Here is a 26,613-nt window from a genome sequence, read left to right as displayed (position 1 = left end):
TGTTATGAGAAATATAAATAGCTTGAATATTTTGTTAATAAAAAATTAGTATGTTACACCTATATTCTTCAAGCAAAAGAGTACACTGCTTTATAGCAGTATATTCGTTTTTCAATCATAAAAGTTATTACCAAATATATAGACATATGGTTTTCTTGTAAGGTAAAGAAACCAATTACCAAATCTAATGGGCTAAAAGCTAAATATGGAAATTAGGATCTATTGCTGGCCCGCTAAAAATGGCATGGTTTTACGTTTGAAACGAGTCTTCAATTCTGCCTAAGTGTTGGTCTTAGACATGCTGTGAAAAAAGTTTTCAAACATATTGTGTGGGTTTGGGTCACTGAGGTCACTAAATCGTTGAGCGCACTAGTGTTGGATTCTTAAGGTGGACTTGGCTTGTTCGAAATGATATGTCATCTTGATCAGGTTCTTGATGTTTGATTTCCTCTAGGAGATTGCCAGATGGCGACTGAATTTTACCTCCACACATATATATATATATAAAATATTTTTTTAGACTAATATAGGTGTACCACAGAAAATTTGTCTTCTATTAACTAATTGTGATTAATATTCTGTCTGGCATGTTTTCAATAAGAAAAGGAATATATAATACGTATATATACTATAATTAATTGATTTTTTTTTTAATTTTTTTTTTGGGGTACGCAGGTAATCACACGAAGCTTTGACAAGAGAAAATTTCTACAAAATATTCACCGTCAGGTTTACATTATACTTGTTTTTTATTAGGGCGAATTACTTGCATACTCCAGGCACCACAACACATATAATTGCATTTTTAGAAATGACATAACAGTTCATGCTATAAAAATTTTTTATTTCTAATAGCATTTTTTAAATTTTATGCTAAATACTGTAAATAATTATTTAATAGCATTTATTTTATGTTATTATATATTTCAAAATAGTTAGCATTTGATAAACTATATTAAATATGTGTTATAGCATTTGAAAATGCTATTTTAAGTAGATTTTATAGTATTTAGAAATGCTATATCATAATGACAAAAAAATAAATTTATGATACTTTAAAATGTTACTAAAGTTTTACTATAATTATATTTAATTAATTAGTGACAATCATTATAGATATCATGGATAGTGTAACTAAAAATTATATTTTCCTTCGCATAATAATCAATTTTAAATTTTAAATTCAATATCAATAATTAATTAGACAAATTGTAAAGGGATATAATATTAATATCAAATTAATTCAAGAAGAAAAGTGTATATGTCACATGAATTTATTAGTATTCAATATCCGTAAAGAAGACCTCGCAGTTGGAGATATTTAGACAGCCGCCGCAAACTTTACAACATTTACAGCATCGATCTAAAGCCGCTGCAGCTCCTCCACCATCATTTATCTGCAAAATTAACAAAAACGTACAACTTTTATATATTAATTAATTAAGCAAATTAAGTGATTAAAAGTTTATTTTATAATGATTAACAAATATTAATATATATAAGTATAGTTAATCACCAAGTAAAAGTCTAGTGCAATGTAGTTAGGCCAACGATTGGCTGCTGCTTTATGAAAAAGTATTGACTATGATAAGAAATGAAGCTGAATTATCCTTGCATGCAATAATTACACTTTTTGCTCTACTTCTAAAGTAATTCATTACCACCAGTGACTTGGTCTTGTTCTTCAACAATTCTGATCCTTCTCAGTTTGGACAAAACCCTGCTGTCGTTTCACTATCCCCATCTGCACCATTTCAAATAAATTTTATATATTTGTTTTCATTTCTTCTTCTTATCCTTTTGCCAGTGATAGAGCAAATGTGTCTGCATAATGGCTGCGATCATGCAGCCTAACTTAATGCAACGATTCCCAGTAGAATATAAAATTGTTCTATGACTAGTATTAACGTACTGGTTTTCTACGACAAAGTTCCATCGGTAAGCAATCCCTTCAGAGCTTTCCTTTTCTGGTCTGGAAGTGAAAACCTGAAGACGCTGATTTTTCTGCATCATCTCATTTATAGTTGGCCAGTCTTTTAACATATATCTTTTGGCATTCCGGAAACTAGAAACCAAAGATTCCTTAGATTAGCTGCATCGAACAATTTCATCACAGCGCGTTTGGCATTGTGACATGATCATGGATGAAGATGGTGAAAATTTCTGCTGGGTTTGCTCGGTTGCTCCAAGAAATGTTTGTACCTCCTTAGAGCATATATGGCTGGTTGCTGCATGCATATATGCACGGTTATAATATAAAACACATGCTAAATATCTATGTTATCTATAGTGAACATATATGCTTCCAATTACGTATAATTCTGGGTAATATATTTTTTGGGTTAAACAGAACAGGGTAAGTAATTATTGTATTGATCAATATATTTGGACAGAAAATAATGCTTACAAAGGATGTAGTGTTGCCACATTGGCCGTGGCATAACCAGATGTCGTTGTTGAATTTGTACATATCCAGCATTAACCCCCTAACCGCATTCTACAACTAAAAAATTCAAATTCTGTATTTTTGTTAATTTTAAAATTAATTTCCTAATTTTCTTTTTCTTATGAGAAAAGATGAAAAAAAAGATTGTTCATACATTGAGGTGACCGGTGATGGAATCTTGCTGGTTTGTGCCCAAAAAAACTGAAAGAGCCTGAAATTGACCTTGTTCCCATCATGGCAAATGAACAGTGGGTGGTTAGCCACGTGTAACGGTTAAATGGCTGCGATTTCACTCAAGATGAAGTAGGATTGATACGCTTGATTCGAGTACACCGCGGCCTAAAAACTACCAAAAAAAAAAAAAACTAGGCTTGCGAATAAGCATGGCTGGCAGATTAAGCCTGCGCCATATGTGGCGTTGAATTAAGCCTGCGCCATATGTGGCGTTGAATCCGCATCTTTCTCCTTGCTAACTCAATCAATAAATCAATTAATTGACAAATAATTATAACAACGAAAAATAATAGATATTAATTTTCCTTAGCAAGTAAAGTAAGTCATGAATTGAAGTGACTTGTACAAAAAAGTGAGAAAAATATAGATATCTTTTAATATATAAAGAGATTCAATATATATATATATATATATAAAAGATTCGAATAATGTAATTGGTAATGTGATTGGGGAATACCTTGACAGCAGTGGAACAATTAAAGACGAAAATTGCCTCCACCCAAAACATTATGATAACCAATCTTTACAACTATATATAAATCGAGTTAGCTGGTCTCTTATTGCCAACAAAATAAATATTGCAAACAAAACAAGAAAACAAGAAGAACTCGCCTCCATTGGGATTTATTTATTATGAGAGAAAATTATAATGAGTCTCTACACCACTTTGTAGAAAAATGATATATTTTCTTTCTCTTGATAAAAAGAAAAATGTTGTTTAATTAAAGGATATGTAAATGTGATCATGTTACTTTTCAGTCTAAGCTTAAGAGGGTAAATATATATTTTGATGTTAGTGAGCTATACTATTAATGGCTATTAATTTGCTCAAAGCTGTTTTGGTATCCTTTCATATTACTTAAGGGTAAGAGAGGTAGAAAAGAGAGTTTTGGCATTTATATATACTAGGTGTGTGCAATACTTCACACGTTTATTTGAGTCAATAATCATGTTAAATTATTATTGAAAATATTAATTATATCAACACATGCAAATTTTGTACTCAAGGTTTTTTTTATACCACATTCAGTTGCAATACAATGAAAACGTGCAAAAAGCATAAAATATTAGACACCTTATAATAAAAACTTTTGTAATATTATTGAATTTAAAGCTTTCTTTCAATTACTAAGATCCCTGATTTGAGAAAACCAATTTGGAATTGGTACTATCTCTAGTTAAAGCCAACCAAAAATTATATATTCACTTTGTTAAAAAGAAAATAAAATTGTCCAACGTCATTAATGCTACTAAACATTTTGAATAATATAAATAGAAGATCATAAATTTACTTTGTTATGTTTAGTGCTCTCATAAATGTAAGGATAAGTAATTAGAAAGGAAAATTATTGTAGGTTTATTTAGTTAGAGTTAGATTCTCTATGACTAATCCAAGCCAACTAGCCTTTTACATGTGGGTAATATCAAAAGTACCTAAAGGTGTAATTTACATAAAACATAAAATCAATTAAATCAAAAGCTAAATTATTTTGTTTCATAAAGCATAAGACAATCTAAAATGGGTACAAATGGATTAAATCATAGATAACCAACAATCACATCCAAATTTAGTAAAATTTTGACATATTATATATTTATTAGATTGGTTAATTTAAAACACCAAAAATAATAACTAATCCAATCCGATTAGATTTTAAAATTTTCAATCCAATCTAATCCAATTTAATGGGATTGAATTGGTTGATTTCATTAGACTTGTTATAATTTTGTACAACCCTATTACTCAGTTAATGGGATTTAATTAGAAAATTTTAGATTGTAATTCAAAGGGTTAAAATAGTTTGCTATGAAAGAAAAAACTCATACTTAATAGCAAAAGGAATATTTCTGTGAGACAACCAAGTGGTAATAGCTGTTTCCTTAGACAATTATCAAAGTTCGAATCCCCATCCCAAAATATCAAAAAAGAAAATAGCAAAAAGAATATTAAACCTCCTAAGAATGAAAAAGAATCCATTCAATATTCTTAGTTTCAAAAAGAACTTATACAAAAGGCATGCCTACCCTAAACATTCTTCAGACTTTATTATTAAATCTGTTTAATCCTACCCTTTAATCTATATACGCTACTCAAGCATATAAAATGAAGAACAACATAAAAAATATTCTACACTGTAAAACAAAAATGAAGCAAAAGAACAAGAGAAATACCATAAAGATGAGGAAGATTGCTAGCACTAACAAATTCTTAATTTTTTTCATAAATGCCAACCCTAAACATAAACATTACATATACAGGACATGAAATTAAATAAAAAGATCTAAAAATTATATTGCGTTCATTTGATACCCATAAATATGAAGGATAAATATATAAAACTAACATTAATGAATTAGAGAGCAAGCAAAAAAAAATTACCTAAAAACTATATCATATTCATTTAGAACCACAAACATAGAGAACAAATCTATAAAATCAACACTAATTAATTGGAGAACAAGTAAAATAAAATTAACAAATTTATAAAATCAACACGAATTAATTGGAGAGCAAGTAAAATAAAATTACCTAAAAACCATATTATATCTATTTAAAACCACAAATATAAAGAGTAAATTTATAAAGTCAACACAAATTAATTGGAAAGCAAGCAAAAAATAGTAAAATGTCCTAAAAACCATATTGCATTCAATTAAGAATCATAAATGTGAAGGATAATTATGTAAAATTGACACTAATTAATTGGAAAGCAAGAAAAATAAAATTACATAAAAATCATATCATATCCATTTACAATAACAAATGTAGTGAACAAAATTATAAAATCAACACTAATTAATTAAAGAGCAAGTAAAAAATAATAACACCACATACTTGAAAAAAAAAATCATAAAAATTGAAAAAATTACATAGGTTCCATCTAACCTTTTATTGGCACTTTAGTATAGCTATATATATATATATATATATATATATAATATTTATTAATTTTACTGGCGAAAATGCCTTTTAGGTGATGGATATATGTATACATGTTCATAAAGGGATCTTTTGGTCTTCTTACAAGAGGAGGGACAAAATAGTAATTGACCATTTGATTCCCTATAACCAATCTTATTTAGTCAATTATTTAATATCTTAAGCCATTTCCACGCTGAAGTCTTGTGGAAGTTTATTGCTTATCATTGGTTTTTCCTTCCAACAAAAAATAAATTGGTCTGTAATTCATTTTGATAAATGCATAGAGAACTACTAACAAATTACAATTGTGAAGGAGTTTTGAATTTTCAGTTGGTAAGTAATAAATATCTTATTAAAAAAGAAAATCTTAGTATTGTTTGAATGAAGTCCATTGAATATATTAAACATGTTAAGTAATAATAATAATAATAAAACATTTCTCAAATTACAAGGGACATTTTAGAAACTTCACATATAAGGATGTGTGTAGAAAAAGTGGTTGTACGAAAAGCCCAAGCCTTGATTTACCACATCAAATTCCAACACAAGGATTGTGCCCTTACCCAAGTTTAACTTAACCCATTTCAGAATGCTCAGCCCATTCCAACCCATCTATTGTTTTGTGCTGGCTCACTTTTGTTTTACGTATAAATCAAATTAGTCTTTGAATACATACAAATCCAAAATTAGTTGCTTTAACATTTAGCATGCTACCACATTATTTGATTTTTTTTATTTTTTATTTTTTGGGTAGAATACCAAATTATTTGATTAGTTTTTTCACAAATGTAAAAATTCCAAACTACGGACGGTGTAAGTAGTAATGTTATCAAAACCACCTCAATGTACTATATCCATTATAAAAAAGAGTTCCTTGACAAACAACCATTTCAAAAGCCAACAAACATTACAAGCAGCCAAATCTGACAAAGATACGGAGACTTTCAATAATTTAATTACTTGTACATTCACATGGAGTCCATCAAAATGACAATAAAAACTTTAAAAAGTTGCTACATTTCCAAAGTAGAGCTCACGCACCCATTAACACAAAAAGAATTGTCATTAAATGAGGCTTTTTACAGACACCCACTAAATTTTTATGCTTATAAATAAAATATGTGCATGCGTTTGGACAGATCGATCACATGAGTCCCATTCAAAGCACTTCCAATTGGGTCGTTTATTGGGCTACAATATTCGCCTCCTTTTTAACATTAATTCAATCAACACAGGTTGTTAAAAAAAAAAAAAACAATTAATAATCAATATACAATGAAAAATTACAAGAGAATGGTCATAAGAAGTGTCCCTAGCAACCATAGGAATGGGAATGGTGTACGAAGGCCGTGAGCAGATCCGATTTCATTAGCCACTCCTTTAGTTCCAGGTGCTACACCAGCCTCTGGTATGTCACAAACTCCATAACTCGTATTTGCCTGCGATCACAATAAAAAATTCACTTACAAATTCTTTTTCTCATTAAAAAATAATAAAGAATATATTTAGCTTCAAAATTTACTGAGTACACACCTTGCAGTTGGCAATGTTTCCACAGCCGCATACTAAATGACCATTTACCACATCTGTTGCTTCTGGGGCTCCCCCACCATCACTCCTCTGAAAACGCCAAAATAAAAATAAAAATTAATATGTATTTATTAAACAAAGTAAATTAATTAGACCTTGCTACACTAAATACGAATTTCTAAATATATGAACATTTGTTAAAATACCTTGTAAAAATCGACGGCTATGAAGTTGGGCCATCGTTTTCCAGCAGCTTCATAACAAGTATTCACCATATTTAGCAATGGAGCTGAATTATCCTTGCAAGCTTGAGCCAAATCTGGTACATCTCTGAAATAGTTCACCAGCACTAATGATCTAGATTTTGTATTCAAGGCAGCTGATTCCGACCTGTTTGGGCACTTCCCAGCTTTCATTCCACCATTTCCATCTGAAAGAAATTAACCACATTAGTACTAGTTTAACCTTTCTTAATTATGCTCACATATTGTCTTATCAAATTATTAGGTTGACATAGTTTTAAATTTAAATTTTTTTTTTTTTTTTAAGTTACTGCAGTTAGTAAACAATTAAATTGATCTAATAAGAAAGAAACTGACTGTGTATATATATATATATATATATTAGCTAGTACTGACATTGATTTTCTACGACATATCGCCACTCATAGGCAATCCCTTCGGAAGCCTCCTTGCTTGCCTTGGAAGTGAAAACAACCAGACGCTGATTTTTCTGGATCATATCATCAACTGTTGGCCAATCTCCACCATTTTTTGGCATTCTTGAGAGTGGGAACCAATATTTTCTCAACCCAGCTGCATCAAACACCTTTGTCAGACCCTTTGGAGATGTAACGTAGTCTTCAATTATGATGGTCACTATCTCTGTTGGGTTTGCTTCCAGAAATGTTTGAATTTCTTTTAGAACATTAATGGCAGGTTGCTGCAAAAACACAGATCTTAATTAAAAGATTAATTAATAATTTGTTCAAACATTCACAAGAAACCGAATGACACATATCCAAAATGAAATTTCCAAAATTGTTTCCTGATTTTAAAGCTTCAAATAAATAATTTTATATCTTTTTAAATGAACTTTATCGTCGATAAATTGTCAAAGTGAAGTCATCACTTAGTGGACCCATATATATATATGTCTTTGCGTACACACTTACAAAAGCGGTGTAGTTGTAGCACTGGCCACCAAAGGAATGACATAACCAAATTTCATTTTGGAAGTCATACATATCAAGCATTAAGCCTCGAACGCCATTCTGCAAAATAAAATAACACCACTTGTAAAAATATGTAGCTATGAAAATTAAATTTTGTTTACCTAATTTGAGAATTAAAAATAAAATATACACTAAGACCAATAAACCCTGTTTTTCAACAGAATCTATATGAGAACGAGTCTAATTAAAAGATGAAAACATGGTAATTATCATACATTCTATGTACCAACAATTGTTTTAAATTTCTTCTATCCACTAGGTTTAATTTATTAAGAATAATCTAATTAATTTTGAATTTTGAATACTGAATATATATCCTTCTTATTCAATTTTTAAATTAAAAAGATGAAGATTTAAAAAAAGAAAAAAAAAGATTTATAAAGTCAAAACGCACCTAATGCATGTTATTTTGGCCTTAGAAAATATAGATGGAAAGTCTAACCATTATTGATCAAAAGCATCTAGCTGTTTGGCAATGTGTTAAAGTCTCACATTGAACATGCTTTGAAGGTCTAAAGTTAATCCTATATTCCTCTATGGCAACTAATTGGTCAATTAAGACATTATCAACCAAATACAGAGTCATATACAATCATTTAATTTACTTTCCGGTTACATATATATATATATATATATATATATGCAGATAATATGTTATATGTGAATCAAAATCACTCATCTCTTTACCACGTTATCTAAATCTAAATCGTCATAAATTACTAATCTCCAAAGTATGAATTCTTATATATTCAAACAAACATTTCATATACTAATTAATATTACATAATTCAGCTAACCTTTAGCTTTTTTTATTTGAAGAACATTGAATTAGTTTAACAAGTCCAGTTAAACCCCAAGTTGCTAATCAATTTGATACATAATCTAATATTACGCAAATGCAATTACATCACCTGAAAGCTCATTACTTAGTCACCACATTTTCAACACACAAACATGTTATTCAAAAACGTTTTACAATTAACAAAACCTACTTTCCGTACGTACAACATACAGTGTTAATTTAAGTTTATCTAATGTTAGGTATCAATTTATATGTTGCAATAATGAACATGTGAAAGAGGAAAAATCACTGACATGTGTCATGGCTTCAATTTTAAACCATATCTGTCATTTGTACCAACAGTAATGATGATCATAAACGCACTCGGAAACATCATAATTTATTTTTTGACTTTTTAACATAGAATATTTCAAATTTCAAGCAAATCCCACAACTGCAATTGGTACATCCAGCTGTGATCAATATAAACATTTGGAACATTGCCCCTCAGATAATTAATGGGTTTTTGGCAGAATGTCAATAGGGGGTAGAAAAGCGTTGGTTTCTAGGAAAGTGTAGAGCGACCAAACATATATCACCGCTACCGTCTGAAAAAACAGAAACTTTTTTTTCCCCCTCTCTTTCATTTGAGTTTCGTAATTAAGTACATTATATATATATATATATATATATAGAGATATATGTTCATCATGCTTTTTTTTACTTTTACTTGACATTTTTCCGACAACCAAACAAGAAACTTGAAACTTTGAAGAAAGAAAAAGAAAAAAGAAAAAAAAAAAAAAAAGGAAATACATACATTGAGCTGGCTGGTAATGGAGTCCTGCTGATTAGTTGGAGCTAGTATAATAGAGCCGGTGGCCGACTTGTCACCCAACTTCGCAAATGAATTGTGGGTTGTCAACCATGAATACCGATTAAATGGCAACCCTTTTACCTACCAAATTCAAATATTTCAAATTAAACCAAACCAAACCGAATTGAATCGAACTAAAATCTCTCAAAGCTAAGTTCCTAAACAGAGAAATAATAATATATAAAAAAAAGAAAAAAATTTGAAAATGGAATATATTAGAGAGAGAGACCTGAGAAGTGGGATTAATGGGTTTGATACGAGTGCACCGAGGCCGTACATTTCCATTGCTGATGCAAGTTTCGCAGTGTAAGCCGGAATCGCAGTTTTTGTCTGCTGCACATGTTTGTCCCTCCTGTACAAATAACAGGGTAAAAACTTTGCTTCGCTTTTAATTAATGGAAAAATAAAAAATGAGAAAGAAGAGGAAATTAGAAATCGGAGGATGATGATGAACCTTGAGAGCTGAACAAAAATGGAGGAGGAAAGCAGTGGCGAACACAATTGCAATGAGAGTGGAAATGTTTCTCTGCAGACAGAGTAAAACAGAGTAGTTAGTGGGGTTAACAATTGGACAAAAAGGCAATTATCAGAACAAACCCAATAAGGATAAGACAAAGACATGCCCTCATTGGCAGCGTTGGGAGAGAAATATTGGAGTCTCAGATTGTTGTAGTCTGGTTTCTTCGTACATGGATATATACATACATATATATATATATATATATGTAAGTATTTATGGAGGAGGAGGAGGAGGAGGAGGCTAGGAAGAGAAGAAGACGTGTGTTGAATGGAGTCCTGGAATAAAGCAATTAAAGTATGGAGGTTTATGCGCCGCTAACTAGTTGCAGTTTGCTTTTGGTTTTTTTAAAAAAGAAAACTGTATTATATATATATATATATATATATATAGTCTGTTTACGATTTTCATATCGACTATAGTATTAATGACGATTTTTTATATTGGTGATAATTTTTTAATATTATGAAAAATCATCATTAATACTGCGATCTTCATACGGACCATGCTCACTATAAAATTTCCGTATATATATATATATATATATATATAATTGAACGGACCATGCTCACTATAAAATTTCCGTATATATATATATATATATATATAATTGAATTTTGATATTAGTACTCATTCTTAAATGGCGACCATTCTTTAATTTTATAAAAAATTCAATTCTATGTTAGACACAAGTCGAATTAGTTGATCTTTTCCTAGAAACAACATGAGAAGAAAATTAATTTTATATAACAATGTTCTCTATTTGCATGTCTGCATTTGGTTTTACAAGTGGGCTTCATTTGATTTACCAAAAATTTAGAAAGTGGGGAAGGATTCAGTTATTCAAGAATGATAGGTACATAATTATTAATTAGATTTGTTTATAAGGTTAGATTGCAAGTTCAATCCAATTTTTATCAAAAATTAATAAAAATAAAAATAAAAACCCTGAAATGCTTTATCATTTTAATAACTCGTTTTTATGCTTTTATTTATTAAAAAAATATAAATATTGAATTTCCTTTACCACCATTATCCAACTTGAAAGTTGAAAGAATATTTTCTTTCCGTGGCGTTTTTAATTACTTTAATTAATTTACAGATTTTTTATTTTGCCGAATAAATTATGGACGTAAGATGAAATGATCATATAACGTTTTTTACTCTATTGTTTACACTAACTTTTGCTTGTTTGTGTAGCTTATCAATTGAGCCAAACAATGATCATATAACTAAGTTAGTTTAAATAAAATAATTATATTTTAAAATCCCATTTGATAAATAAAGTTATTTAAAATCTAATTTATTTTGGATAACGATGATTTTATTGTATTTGGATATTTTCTGAGGTGGGAAAGATAGGATCCAATAAATTAGATTCATATTTATCCTTGAAAATATATGGAAAAGTTCACGAAGATATTATTTTAAAAATTCAAAAATATCATGTTAGGATTTTTTAAAAAAATACAAATATCCTATTTAATTTATTATAAAAATTTAAATTTAATTACTTATAAATTCTAGTTTTTTTATTATTACCAAACATAACAAGCATAACAAGAAAAAAATTAATTTTTAAAAAAATTATATTCTGAAAATTAATTTCTCTCCATAATTTAATGCTTTCTATAAAGGATTTAAAAATTATTATTAAATGGAAAATTGGAAAATGTTATAACTAATAAATATCATAAAATGATTACGTACTTTTTAAGTTGTGTGAAATGACAAAAATTAAAATCAAAATGCACTGTTGAAGTTTCCTTTTGTATATAGGGTAAATATTGCCTGGTCAAGTAATTTTTTTATAGTAAAATTTTAATGTCATTGTTATATATATATATATATATATTATAATTAAATGTGATTTCAGATTCTCTCATTAATTCCTAATATAAACTAATAAAAGAATAAATTGAAAACTCTATGCTAGTGTGGTTTTAGCAGTTATGAAAACAAATATCTAATGTCATGTAAACAAATATCTAATATCATATAACGTGTATCGTATGCATGTACTCTTTTTTCAGGACACCTTTTCGGAAAAGCAAAAAAGAAAAAAAAAAGAAAGAAAGAAAAGGTCATATATCAACCATAAAAGCAACTTCCCTTTATTTTATCTTTGATATGGTGTTGCTTGAAGCAGCTTCTTTTGTTTGAAGAAGTAAATATCCTATCCCTTTCAAATTACTTGCTTTATTCTGTCTAGATCAAAAAACCTTGTCAATTATTATTCACCAAAAAAAGTAAAACCTTATCAATTATTGTTAAATATATAATCTTTCTTCTATATATTTGGAACACAAATATCTGCTTTCATGAGGTTATAACCTAACGGCATATCCAAATGATTTTGGTATTTTACCTGCTCTTCTTATTCATTTCACATGAAAAATATATGAATGGAGAAGGTAACATAGTTACATAAGCTTGAGTCATTATTTCCCTAATTTGAAGAGAATAAGGTATTATTATTTTTTTTTAATTTTTGATTTTCTATCTAATTGTATGTAATCTATTTGTTTCAAATGTTTGTTGATCTTAGATATATAGTTGTAATTAAAGTTTGCTAGAAATATTAATTAATTATAAATTTGAAAGGAAAAAAAAAATTAAAACTATCTCAAAGTATTTTTAGTTTGGCTTTTTTTCTTTAAATTGTATTTAATTAAGATATATAATAAGCTATAATTTACTCTAATTAAGATTTAAAGTACAAAAATAGATAATAATAAAAAATTCAAAAACCAATGCATTAGTAAATGGCACCTAGACTAACTGTATCAGTGAACACTGACATAACTGCAAATTACTTGAACGGGTCCAAAGCATATTAATTAGCTTGGTTTGGACATAAAGTTGTTCTATAAGCTCCATCAGTATCACTACAAATAATATACATATATATATATATATATTATTGATTCTATCTAAATATTGTCATATTTACACGTATGAATTAATGGATTAATTACTTTAATGAAATTTAGACGTTAAAAATCAAAATCAAATTATAATATTAAAAAATAAGATATTTTTGTGATTGAATTAAAAGGTGGTTTCCAATACAATTATCAAATCAGAGATGATCCAATGGAATATAAGATAAAATAACTCTGAAGATGGTTGGCAAGCAATTATGACTGTGACCAAAGAGATAGAGGCTCAAAACCCACCATTAATCAACCATTGGGAATTGCAGGGCAAAAGTTACTCTAAATCTTTTTTTTATTTTTTTTTATTTTATAACAAAATAAAAAATATACGTCTAAAGTTTTCTTGCAATTTCTATTTTCTTACTATTTAATATACGCACTGGATGATCTCTCCCATCCCATTGGCCGGCCAACTTCTTTATTATTATTGTTGTTTCTTATTTATATAAGATAATTATTGTTGTTTCTTAAGATAATAATTATCAATGAACACTGACATATGTGGATTGTATAAGATAATTATTAAATGTCCACATAAAAATGTAATATGATTCGATCCACGGATGAAGATCATGAAGGAATGACCATGTAAATTGTCAATATATAATTATTTTATTGGGTAATAATTGTCACTATGTAAATTGTACTATATATAATGTGGAATATATTAGGGGTCAGTACTAGTGAAGTGTGCAGTAAAAAGCAGGTCAATGTCACGGGCTTGTTGGCATTTTCAGAAACAGCAACAGAACTGCACAGTTCTCACACAAAAAGAAAAATAATAATAATAATAAACCACACACTTATTTTGTCCTCTCCTAATCAAGAATGGTCAATTTCTCTCTAAAGCAAAACCCTAAAATGTTAAATTCAAAATGGATATGAATATTTGAGAATTGAGAGCAAGCTTCTTCACAACACAGCCAGACAAAATTAATTGGGAATTCACGTGGATGTTTGCACTTGGAATCCAAATAATGATTGTAATATTTCAACACGAGGAAAAGGAAAATGGTAGAAGAAGGATGCTTTTTACATAATGAAGATGGAGCAATTAATACTAGAAAATGCTTGACTTATTTGTAGCTACATATTAATTATTTTTGTGTAGGTCGAAACTAGAAATAGAATGGAAATTGTCACGTCTACTTAACTTTTTTTTTTTTTTTGAAAAGACATTAATTTTAACTTAAATTGATGAAAATTATAAATGCGCATATGAAATAGTACTTATCCTATTCCATATAAACTCATGGTATTAAATATTTTATTGAAAGTTTTAATAAACTTGAAGAAAAATACTGAAAATATGATAAATATCTATTACAATGTTTTTTGAACCGTCCTTGAAAGCTTTGCTTTTTTGTCATCTTCATAAACGTGGATTATTCCTTCATTTCAACTTTATTTAAAATTTTGAGGATTTAATGACATATATATATTTTTTTTCAATCTATTGTTAATCTATGATCAAGATTTATTCTAAATTATTATAATAATTTGATTCATTTCAGTATTTCAATCTATAACCTCTTAATTATAAGTATGAGTGGCTTACTAGCTAAATTAATTTTATTTGATTTTAATGATATTTTTATATTTTCTTTTGATAGATGAATGTTTCTACTACTCATTATTTTTTACCCTTTTTTGCATTGGTGGGCCTTTATTTATAACATGGTTTGCACACTTAGCCTTATCTTTTTTCTTTTTTTTTTAAGGCATTTTTGTTTTGTAAATTTGGTATCTTTTGCACCATTAATTCTTTGTTCATTTTCCATTTAACATTCCGTTAAATAGATGGGACCAAAATACAAATTCAACATAATTATGGGACTTTTAATTGCAAAAAAAAAATTGAAAAGTGAAAAATATTTTTTTAAAAGAAATTATTTTTCAAAATTAATAATTATTTAAAAATATAACACACAATATTTATTTTATAAAAAATTATTGGGAAAAATTAAGATAATTCCTAAATTATTTTAATATTTTTTTTGAAACAAAAAACAAAGATAGTTTTTTTAAACATCTATATAAACTATTTATAATAAAAAATTACTTTTTTTAATTTTTTTTAAAATATTTAATTTTAAAAAAATTTAATTTTAAAAAAATAGTTTATATAATTTTTTTTTAAATAATCTCCATTTGTTGTTTAAAAAATATTAAAAATTTTAGGAACCATTGAATTTTTTCCAATATTTTTTTTATAAAATAAAAATGATGTATTATATTTTTAAATAATTATCAAATTTGAAAAATAATTTAATTCTTCTTACATATGAAGCCCCATAACTATGTTGAATTTGTATTTTGGTCCCTTCTACTTTGGTCCCTTCTACTTAACGGAATTTTAGATGAAAATAGGCGGATGGAAAACAGGCAAAGGATTAATGGTGTAAAAGATACCGAATTTATGGGGGAAAAAACCTAAAAAACAAAAGATCAGGACCAATGGGCAAAACACGCCAAAGATGAGAAACCACCAATGCCAAAGGCCTATATTTTCCTTTGGTAAAAAAAAAAAAGAAAAAAAAAAAGAAAAGAAAAAAAATAAAAGGCTGATTACTTATTAAATATTTTCAAAATATTAGTTCTATTCATAATTTTTTCATATTAACTATATTCATCATTTAATTATTTTCATTTAATCCTATTAACTCTTAAAAATAAAGTGTAAAAATGAACAAATATTTTTACAAGTTTTTTTTTTTTTTTTGGGGATAATATTCACAAGCTTAATCTTTCTGTTTAAGATTATAGGAATAAACCCAAGCTTGAAAGTAAAATATTGACAGTCCAAATAATAATAATAATAATAATAATAATAAATATTAGGCTTGTAAAGAAAATAGATAAAGAAAGGCAATAATTTTTTAAAAACAATTCAAGTCTCCACATGCATTCTTTTTTAACACTTTTAATATAATTTTAAGATTATATTAATTTTAATATTTTGAAGATTATTTATTTTTTCATCTTAAATTATTATTATAATATTAATAATTCAGGTCAACTACTATTCCTTTTTTACTTTAATTTTTAATAATTTTTTTAATCCTTTATTTCTTGTTGACATTTTATTTTTAAGAGTTAATAGAATTAAATGAAAACAATAAAAATAAATAAATAATGAAAGGATGAATTTTTGATCTTTTATTTTTTAATTGTCATATATCACTAGACTAGGAAAAAGTTGAATAAAATAAAAAAATAATAAATAAGTTGCCATAAAAAAAATAGAAAAAATAAAGGATGAGTTTTGATCTTTTATTTGTTAATTGAAAAATGTCACTAGATTAGGAAAGAGTTAAACGAAACAAAAGGAGGAATAAATCAAAAACGAATCATGAACATCGATATGTAAAATTTCATATTGATATGTAAAATATTATGTGTCACCATATCCTAAAAAACTATAGAAATGACTAGAAAATCCAAATTTTATTTGGTTTCATTTATGTACATGCGAATGAAAAATGCGCAATAGAAATGTAAAGAATTTAATCGATACATCACGCATCTATAAACATTTGAGGTGGTGGTTTATTTTTTTTTTATTTTTTTATTTTTTGGTTGGATGAATTATACACGTAACTCACATGGTACATACAATCAATGTACTGTATAATAATATATTTTTATATGTTAGGATTTTTTTTTTTTGGGTGAAATTATATGTATGGCTCTTGCACTATGAAGTTGACAGATTAATTGATTGAAGCAACCTCATCTATATGGTCTGGTTATTTAATGTATTATGAACATATCTATATATATATATATATTGATATACAGACAGACATTTTCTTATCAAAAATAATTTCATCACGTGTAGATGTTGATGGGATGTGTTTGTACCAAATTGGTATTAATGCGTTTTCGGATGATCAAGTAAATCTCCACAAACTTTATTTTCAATTAATATGTCAAGATTTTGCTTATTGCTTTCCCTTTGTTGTATGTGTTGTTTGCATTCATGAATAGCTTGGATGAAAATAAATACCTAAACGACAACTCAATTCAATTCCTTTATTTATTCACCAAGAAAGAAAGAGAACGAGAGCATTTGATGTTTTTGATTTTAAACAATGTTTGGCCGCAATAATAGTTTGGTCTCGTCCATATATTGAGAATAATTTGGTAGTAAATTAACAAAATCACATTATCATGAGGATATACTTCCTTGCACGCCAAAAAAACGAATGGAACAAGAATCAAAATGTGCACAAATAATATTTCACCCCGATAGAGGTCACGTGGATTGCAAGGATTAAATACTTAATTTCTCAATGTAGGGAAAACCTCATATAATTTATAGTATCCACAATTACATAAAAACCTTTGCCACCCCTTCTAAGATTTTAGTATACATATCTCTCTTGCATATTCTTTTTCTCAATTACCAAGATGTTATCCTTTTTCACTCTCATGTTTTGTACTTCTACCAAACTTATGTCCATGATTGAAAAGATTTTTAATTTCTTCTTTAATTTCGTGGGATCGTAGTAGCTTATTACATATAATATTCATATCTCATTTTTGTATTTTGAATTTATAATTTACGAGGAGAATTCAAAAAGAATGGAGAGTATTTTAAGTTAGATCAAATGTGTTCTACTACTCTTAATTTGATCAAAGTGTATTTTGGAGTCTCTCTTTTTTTTTTTTTTTTTTTTGTTTACATTTATTACCCTCTAAGTTTCAAAGATTATAAATTGGTTACAAAATGGTTAAAGCTAACGGAATCCTTCATCCATTTTTAATTTTCCATTTATTTATTTTTTCTCAATAAATGGTGAGTTTTTGGATTATTTAAAATGGATTCATGATTAACAATATTTGAAAATGAGACGAATGGATTTAAGAATAAAATTGGATGAATAGTTAAGGTTCTTTTCGCATTTAACAGTTTTGTTACCAACTGAAATTTTTTGAAATTTAAACGGTATAAAAGCAAAAAATAAATAAATAGAGACCTCAAAAAAAAAATATATATATATATATATTTTGTGAATAATTCAAAACAAACTTTACCCAATTAAGGGGTAGTAAAGAACACTTAACCGACTAAAAGAAAATTATTAATAAAGATAGTATAAAATAAAAATTAGATCATTCTTTCAAAATTTTCATAGTTTTATTAAAACATGCAAGTGAAGACATATATCTTCTTTACCATATATTCCATTTGATAAAATATCCCCATTCAAGTATCCAAAATAAACAATGCCATTGAAGCCTCAAACGTTCACTTGCCCAACAGATTAGAGAAAAAAATGAAAGAGATATACAATGTATCATGCGTTCATTTTGTAGTCTAAAAGACTTATTTTGCATTTTCTTGAAAAGCTTTGTGTGCATAAAGACAAAGATGACAATTGACAACTATTTTATTTGAACCAAAAATTTTAAAAAACAAAACAAAACAAAAAGATGCCAAGTTGCCAACTATTTGTTGGCATTTTCAAATCCTAGTTTACCAACAAAAAAATATAAAATAATATAAAAATGCCAACTGTTAAGTGTTAACAAAAATTTAGCAACAATAATTGCAGTGGTTAAAAAAATTAAAATATTAAAGTATGCCATAAAAAGTAATTATTAAAAATTAAAAAAATAATAAAGAAAAAGGGTACGGTATGGTATGGTATGGATGATATTATAAATTTTGTGGATGATTTTTTTTGAGACAAAGAAAACGATGCCCGTGGCTTGCACCAACACAGAGAGTACAGACATGCTTCGGAGGTTCATATATTTTAGAGTCGTCTCGGGCCCACATAACCTTTCTCCCTGGTCCCCCAGTGGCTGGGCTCCAGCCTCCAATCATTTCCTGCCATGAGCATGGAACTATTTTTTTTTTTTGCTAAATAAAAAAAATGCCTTCTGTTAATGTAATAAGCATCATATCATAGTCCTATATTATATGGTATGGAATTATCATAAGTATGTAGCTTTGCATCATATGTCATAAAACCATATGAAGTAATCACCCAAAGCCATATAACCAAAAAAAAAAAGTGTCAAAACTTTTTAGCAAATCCAATTTTAAGAAATTAGTTTTTTACAATTTTCTCCTGTAACTGTGAATGTTGGGTTAGAAAATTTTTAATTTCCTATCCAGTATATCTTAGAACTATTTTTTTTTTTTTTTAACAGATAGAACCTAATTTGGTTTTTTTTTTTTTTTTTGTTCGCCCTGAATAAATAGATACTAATTTGTTTGTATTGATGATTTCTAACATTGAATTCTTTTTTAGGCAAACAATTTCAACTTTGAATTATTGTAAAAAAAAAAAATTGTAATTTTGAGAAAGTGTCACAAAATGGGCTATTTTATTTTTTTGTTATTATTTTGAGTTACTTTCGTATCTTATTGATATGTTATTATTATTATTATTATTATTATTATTGAATAAATTAAAAAAAAAAGGATTTCATTTCAAGTTTTAAACTCAAAACTTAAAAACTATTATCATTGATTATTGGTAAAAAAAACTTGTTTAAAAAATTAAAATTTAATATTTTCTAAATAATGAATCTAAATTCAAATCTTTCAATGTCACATATGAAATAGTTATTCATTATTATAATCCTTACAGTTATGAAAAAAATTTGTTTTATTCAAGCATTCATTACATTAACCATATTTAAGCTCATGGATGGTCTGCTCTGTTCTCCATCTCAATTTATCCAACGACAATCATAATTGCAAGAAGTTTTTCTAATAAAAAAAAGAAAAAAAAAAATGAATGATGGAAGTAGCTGGAGAACTCCTACTAGAAGAAACTGAATGAAATTGAGTGAGAAAAGAGAAGGGGTCCCACAGCATACGAGTGATAGCGCCATAAATTAGAATATGGTTGAGAACTCGAGGGAGAGAGAAGAAAAAAGTGGGCCATTGTATTCACAGACATTTTGCACAGTTTCAAGAGACAGTCAAAACCAGCTCCCCATTGCACACTTGCTCTCACAGAAAACCCCAAACTCTTTCTTGTTCTTTTATTTCTAAGGATTCAGGGAAAAAACAAACGAAAAAGCATTCATCGTGTATGGTACCCAGATGTGCTAACATACCCCATTTGCCCCCACCATCTCTCTCTCTCTCTCTCTCTCTCTCTGTTGTCCTTACCCTCTGAGACCTGAAATTTCCTCCTTCCTTTCAACCATGGAGGTCTACCGCCTCCTTTCTCTTCTGGGTGTTGTGGGGTTTCTTGGAATGCACCTTATTCCTGTAATAATGGCAGGTATTTGCTTTATTCCTCATGCTCTGAGTCTTTTCAGTGACTAAAAGGAGCTCCCTTTTATTTATTGTTGCTTTCTTTTATTACTCAATGTCTTCTCCACTCTGGGTGCTTTTAGCGACCCGTTTTGGTTTTTGATATAGTGAGTTTGGAAATGGGTATTATTGCTCTAGTTTAATGTCCTTAAGTTTTCCTTTTTATTTTTCCCCCATGTTTTCCTCTAATTGTAAGCGTGTAAGGTTTTTCAGATTTTTAAGTTTATGTTTTTGGTGAGTTTTAGTGAGCTGAAGAATGACATGTATCATTCTCCGGCTTCTGGGTTTAAGAAGTTTTGGTGGCACTGGGGTTATTTGGCTTATTGGCTTTATGTTTTAATCTCTTTGAGTTGTCCAAATCTCTGTTCATTTTGTTTTAAAGAGCAATGCGAGTTTTGGAAATGTACTTGAATTCTCAAATTTGGATTGAGTACCGAAATTGTAGCCAGAGTTGGGACTCTGCAACTGGGTTTTTCTGGTTTCCACCATTAGACTGTGTTTATGTAAATGCTAATCATTTCCTTTTGAATCTTGGGCACTTGATGAGTATGTTGGAATCTGGTTCGGGAAGTAGGTTAAGATAGGATTACCTTGATACATGGCCCTGTCATTTTCAAGGCAGCTATATGTTTACACCGTTAAGCATTTTCTGAAGTCAAACCATTTTTCTTCTAAAATTATTAATGTAGGTTTCTGCAATCAAGTTTTTGGTTTGATGGTACATGTTAGGTGTTGAATTTCAAATATAAAAGTTGCTGAAAAGGGAAAACCTAATTTGCTATCAACTTTTTTTTTTATTTTTTTCACCACTTGCAGATTGCCCCTTAGATTTGAGTGGATCAAACTTTACACTGGCAGCTTCTTTATGCTCTAAAAAAGATGAGAGAGGAAAGTGTTGCCGCTATGTAAATGCTCTAATTGCAGTTTCGGTCACTCGCTATGCAAACAGAACAGGCAACTTAGGGGTTTCTTCAAATTTATCTGACATCTGCCTGCAGTCCATATCACAAACCTTGGAACTATATGGAGTTCCACAAAATGCAACCATTTTTTGTGGATTTGGAACAAAGATACCTGTAAATTATGAATGTAAGGGACGAAGAACTGTCACACAGATGCTGCAGTCCCCAAAGTTTGTGGATGTCACAGAAAATTGCAGAGTACCTCTTTCTGAGGAAACTAAATGCAGGAAATGTTTAAATGCTGGCATTGTATACCTTCATCATTTGGTAGGAACAGAAAATAATATGACACTGAGTACTTGCCGGGATGCAACATTTGCTGCACTTGCAAGCCAAGTTGATGATACTTCAGCTGTTGACATTGCAAGCTGTTTCTTTGGAGTTCAGGGGCTTACCCTTCCCCCAGGTGAGGATAGTTTTGGCAAAAATGCAGTTTTAATTTGAATTCCATACAATGTTTCCAACAGCCAGTACTAGTTCACTGCCTTGGTGTGACTTATTGCTACTTTTTCTATGTACTTAGTAGACAATACAATATTCCAAATAAGATCTATAAAATCATCTAGTAGCTTATATTGGTAAGCATCTATAAACCATTGCTGTTGTCGATTCCCAGTATCACCATTTGGTTATGTTGGTAACATATAGCATATAGAAAGCTGTGCGTTACCAGAGTTGGGAATTATGTCTGATTTTGTTGAATAAGCACGACCCATAAGAGTTCTTTTACTTATATGCCTGTTGAGTGTCATGATGCAATAAAGCATTAGGAAGAAAGATGCTGATTGGGTAGGCTCTCATCCTGATTTCCTCACATGATGGTGGTACTGTAGCGTTGTTTTCAGTTGATCAAGTGTCTGATCTAGAAAACATCAGAGTTCTGTACACTTCTCTAGTGAACCCCACACCCATCGCTGAAGAAGAAACATAAAAATGTTGAGAAGAGATGTCAAATGGGGTTTATTTTTGTAAATTATGTTAGCTCAAAAGGATCTATGTTGAATGTTGGTTTTGATTTATGTGACCGCTATGTATGCAATCTATATTTTGGGCTAAATTTGATAAGTAGATTTTAACCAAAATTTTGTGCATGATGTGAGCTAGATTAATTGTGGTTGTTATCTGAAAATTATTTGTTGCAATTTTGTTAGGTTCAGAGCCAGCCCCATCTTTAATCACCCCTGAGGCTTCTCCAAGTCCTTTGATTGCTGCTAGCCCCAGCCATAACCTATCGGCTCTACCTCTAAATCAAAATCACCATTCCTACCACCTTACATTAATACCAGCTGTTGGCATTGGAGTGACAGTTGTTGCTGTTATCATGCTAGTTGTGTTGGTAATCCTTATTCGTAAGAAAAGCAGAGAGCTAGGTGATTGTGAAAATATAGATAAGACATCTTCAAAAACATTCCCTCCCTCTCGTCCTGCTCGGAAATTTCAGGAAGGTATGGCTCTAGCTTTTTCCTGATGTGTACTTTCTAGCTTTTAAGAAATACAACTGTTATGGTGGTCATTTTCTGGATTGGGCAGTACATGCAGGTAGTTCATCTATGTTTCGAAAATTCAGCTACAAGGAAATAAAGAAGGGGACAGATGATTTCAACACAATCATTGGACAAGGGGGATTTGGAACTGTGTACAAAGCCCAATTTAGTGATGGCTTAGTGGCAGCAGTAAAGCGGATGAACAAAGTATCAGAACAGGGGGAGGATGAATTCTGCAGGGAGATAGAGCTTCTTGCCAGATTGCATCATCGTCATCTTGTTGCTCTAAGAGGTTTTTGCATTGAAAAACATGAGAGGTTGATAGTTTATTCTTGAGATTTGTTGTTTTGAACCTTTGATACCGACATAATCAAATGCTTAATATGTCACATGGCAGATTTCTCATGTATGAGTACATGGCAAATGGTAGCTTGAAGGATCATCTTCATAGTATGTTTCTCCAACTACTGAATCCACTTGTGCTAGAAAGAGTCTGACAATTGTTTTATAAAAGGAAATTTCATATGTTATATGGTTGTCGTCGTATTTCTAGTAATGGAGTTTGGTCATATAGGAAATCACTCTCTTTTACTTGTATTCTTGTAGTGCATGTGCAGAATTTTATGTTAGTTCCTCAAGAAACATGGTTGATGGTTGTGTATTTTGAATGTGTTTCATTTGATGTTTTGCAGTTCCAAATAGAAGTCCTCTAAGTTGGCGTAGGAGAATCCAAATTGCCATTGATGTGGCTAATGCTCTGGTAATTTTTGGAATTATGCTAATCTCTTGATTGGTTGATTTAGTTAACATCAATTAAAAGATTTTGTTATCAGTCAAGACCACCAATATGGAACTGTAGACATACATATTTGAACGGCTTTGCCTTTCTCATTTTCCATTCTGACCTGCAGGAGTACCTACACTTTTATTGCGATCCTCCTTTATGCCACAGAGACATTAAAGCCAGCAACATTTTATTGGATGAGAATTTTGTTGCCAAGGTAGCTTTTTATTGAATGCAGCATTTGGTGTTTATATCGGGCTTAATTTAATTGCTTTTCGTAATAAAATTATGGAAAGAGATGTGTTCTCTTGGCAGAACCTAGATGTGTTTATTTCTTTAGCATGCACTCCATTTTTTCTCTTCAAACAAAAGGACATTCAGCAAGCAAGACAAAACCCTTTTTTTTTTCCCCTCCTTCAAATGAATGCATCCATAGTATTCTAGCCAAGTGCCTTGCTAAATGCTCAAATGGAACTTTTCGTTTTTCGAGTTCCCATTATATCTTTGTTTTTCAGGTTGCTGATTTTGGCCTTGCACATGCATCAAAGGATGGTTCTATTTGCTTTGAACCTGTAAACACAGATATCCGAGGAACTCCAGGTTGGTCATAATATTTTATAGCTCAAATATGATTGCACAGTTTTTTGTGCTGACTGACTGATAAATGTTGAATGGCTCCAGGTTATATGGATCCTGAGTATGTGATCACTCACGAGCTGACTGAGAAAAGCGACGTGTATAGTTACGGTGTCCTTCTGCTTGAGATAGTGACTGCCAGACGAGCAATACATGAAGGCAAGAATCTGGTTGAATGGGCACAAGCATACATGTTATCAGAATCAAGGCTTTCTGATTTGGTTGACCCCAGTATAAGAAATTCTTTTGATATGGGGCAGCTTCAAACAATAGTGTCTATCGTGAGATGGTGCACCCAGAAGGCAGGCCGAGCCAGGCCTTCAATTAAACAGGTTCTCAGGATTTTGTACGAAAGTTCAGAACCCATGCATAGTGGATTGGTAGAAGCTGTGGAAGATGAAGAGTATGAAGGTCTCGATGGGAGACCAAGGACAAGCAAAGGGAAAATGCACAGAAATGAGACACTTTTCCACAGTGGGGACTGGAGATATCTGGCTTCTTCTTCAAGTACGTCTAGATCATATTGTAGTAGAAGCTTCTTATTTGAAACCGGTTCTCCACAATCTCCACCCAATATTTTGTCTGTTTAGACTCAAATGCCATGTGGTCAGGTCATCCATAGTAAATCTATACTTTTTATATAGCAAGTTAAAGGATTTCTAGAGTTATACAGGCCTTTGGATCAAGGGTGAAAGGAAATTGTAAAAGTAAATTTGGTTTTTTTTCTACTTATTTTTCTATTTGTGTTAAAAATTTTGAGATATGGTGTTTTAATAAATTCTTTTTGCTTGTATTATTAGTACCAAGCGAATAACAACTTCTGACATGATTTTGTATTTATGGTTATGTATTCTTAAATAAAACTAATTGAGGGTAAAGACACAGTCTCATGAACAGAACTAGTTGCTCTATTTGCTATCACATTGTAACTGAAACATGGTCAATTCCCTTATGGGCATGTAAAGTACCTAACGGAGAAATATGCAGGTTGAAATGAGTGAGATTCTGCATTGGATTTCATTCCTGAAGCCCCCCTAACAAATAAGCATTCGTGCACAATGATTTTGACCTCATTGTGGATTATGGTTTATAATTAAAAATACCATATAATATCCTTTGGTTTGATAGAATATGCAGATTTATATACCAGCTTATTTGCTACAATGCCAGCTTATCTGCTACAATGAATTTTATTCCATCCTAGATGGTAATTAGGATCTATAATTTAAAAAAACAAAAGAAAAAAAGTCTTGAAGCAGAGGCATAGTTACTGCCATTATTAAAAGGGCTAGTAGCGCTTTAAAATAATTCTGTGTAAAATAGCTCAGTTTCTTTGACCAATTAGGACAAGTAATGGCTGTTTTCATTATTTCCACCAAAGCACAAGCCTATTCGAACTCTATTTAATTTTCTTGTGCTTGAATGAATAGGAAACGTGGGTTATTTTTCATGCGATTTGCAATAAATACTAAAATAAACGAAGTACCAAGGCGCAATAAACAGACATGGTCTGATCCATCAGAAATGCTCTTTTCTTTTTCATCTACGCAATGCAACTCCATTCAAACTCCAACAAATTTGTACATGCCACTGAAAGACTACTGAGAAAAGGATTGGCCGTCAAGAACATAGAGGAGGTAAAATGGGCAGTTGGTCAGATCTAATATGGATCGTACATGAATGTTAGTTGGAGTCGGTAGCTATCTTCAAGTCCGGTATCTAAAATTAATGCTAAAGAGCTCAAATACAATGCAACCCACAATTTGTTCTGTAATAATCTTTTTCAGGGGAAAAAAAAAAATCTTTTTTTTTCAGTAAGTTATAAGAAGAAACGTAATTTTCATATTAATTAGAGTTGAAACCAGACAATTTTTGACTTGGATTTTGAGCTGCCTCATGAGTCTCAATATCTATGCCATCACCAAGGAGTGAAATATTGCTAACAAATTCAACGATGGCTCCAAACTTTGGAAAATTCTTC

At 29.8% G+C, this 26,613-nt stretch overlaps 2 protein-coding genes and 1 pseudogene across 3 annotated transcripts; 1 reads left to right on the top strand and 2 right to left on the bottom strand.

The window, feature by feature from the left end:
- Window positions 1-1,779: 1,779 nt before the first annotated feature.
- Window positions 1,780-6,215, bottom strand: LOC107427057 (PI-PLC X domain-containing protein At5g67130-like; annotated as a pseudogene).
- A 633-nt stretch (window positions 6,216-6,848) lies between these two features.
- Window positions 6,849-10,847, bottom strand: LOC107427068 (PI-PLC X domain-containing protein At5g67130). Its single transcript, XM_048480220.2, has 9 exons — window positions 10,649-10,847; window positions 10,480-10,551; window positions 10,255-10,377; window positions 9,969-10,106; window positions 8,308-8,406; window positions 7,772-8,075; window positions 7,340-7,563; window positions 7,137-7,223; window positions 6,849-7,042 (listed from the first exon to the last, which is right to left on the bottom strand). The coding sequence occupies exons 1-9, from the start codon at window positions 10,652-10,654 to the stop codon at window positions 6,887-6,889; spliced, it is 1,209 nt and encodes a 402-aa protein (XP_048336177.2). The 5' UTR covers window positions 10,655-10,847; the 3' UTR covers window positions 6,849-6,886.
- Window positions 10,848-20,294: 9,447 nt separating this feature from the next.
- LOC107408624 (probable receptor-like protein kinase At1g49730) lies at window positions 20,295-25,428 on the top strand. 2 transcript variants are annotated; one of them, XM_016016032.4, is made up of 9 exons: window positions 20,295-20,734; window positions 21,583-22,134; window positions 22,880-23,173; window positions 23,268-23,529; window positions 23,610-23,662; window positions 23,905-23,972; window positions 24,124-24,213; window positions 24,512-24,596; window positions 24,678-25,428. In XM_016016032.4, the coding sequence occupies exons 1-9, from the start codon at window positions 20,656-20,658 to the stop codon at window positions 25,220-25,222; spliced, it is 2,028 nt and encodes a 675-aa protein (XP_015871518.2). In that variant the 5' UTR covers window positions 20,295-20,655; the 3' UTR covers window positions 25,223-25,428. The 2 variants fall into 2 exon arrangements, with proteins under 2 accessions (XP_015871518.2, XP_015871517.2); XM_016016031.4 differs by having other exon boundaries at window positions 20,301-20,734; window positions 23,259-23,529.
- The last annotated feature ends 1,185 nt before the right edge of the window (window positions 25,429-26,613 follow it).

Source organism: Ziziphus jujuba, chromosome 9 (genome assembly GCF_031755915.1).
Source record: "Ziziphus jujuba cultivar Dongzao chromosome 9, ASM3175591v1".
In the NCBI taxonomy this organism is placed as follows: Eukaryota; Viridiplantae; Streptophyta; class Magnoliopsida; order Rosales; family Rhamnaceae; genus Ziziphus; species Ziziphus jujuba.
Note: the sequence above shows the minus strand (reverse complement) of the source record. Positions and strands in the feature narration are given on the sequence as shown.

What these genes read in the sequence shown, in the direction of transcription:
- LOC107427068 (XM_048480220.2), bottom strand. An exon ending in GCTACAACTACACCGCTTTT is followed by an intron (nt 8,076 to 8,307) that starts GTAAGTGTGTAC and finishes GTGTTTTTGCAG; the next exon opens with CAACCTGCCATTAATGTTCT. An exon ending in TAGCCGTCGATTTTTACAAG is followed by an intron (nt 7,224 to 7,339) that starts GTATTTTAACAA and finishes TGGCGTTTTCAG; the next exon opens with AGGAGTGATGGTGGGGGAGC.
- LOC107408624 (XM_016016031.4), top strand. Translation starts at nt 20,656, where the DNA reads ATGGAGGTCTACCGCCTCCTTTCTCTTCTGGGTGTTGTGGGGTTTCTT. An exon ending in TGCTCGGAAATTTCAGGAAG is followed by an intron (nt 23,174 to 23,258) that starts GTATGGCTCTAG and finishes TGGATTGGGCAG; the next exon opens with TACATGCAGGTAGTTCATCT. An exon ending in CTTGAAGGATCATCTTCATA is followed by an intron (nt 23,663 to 23,904) that starts GTATGTTTCTCC and finishes GATGTTTTGCAG; the next exon opens with TTCCAAATAGAAGTCCTCTA.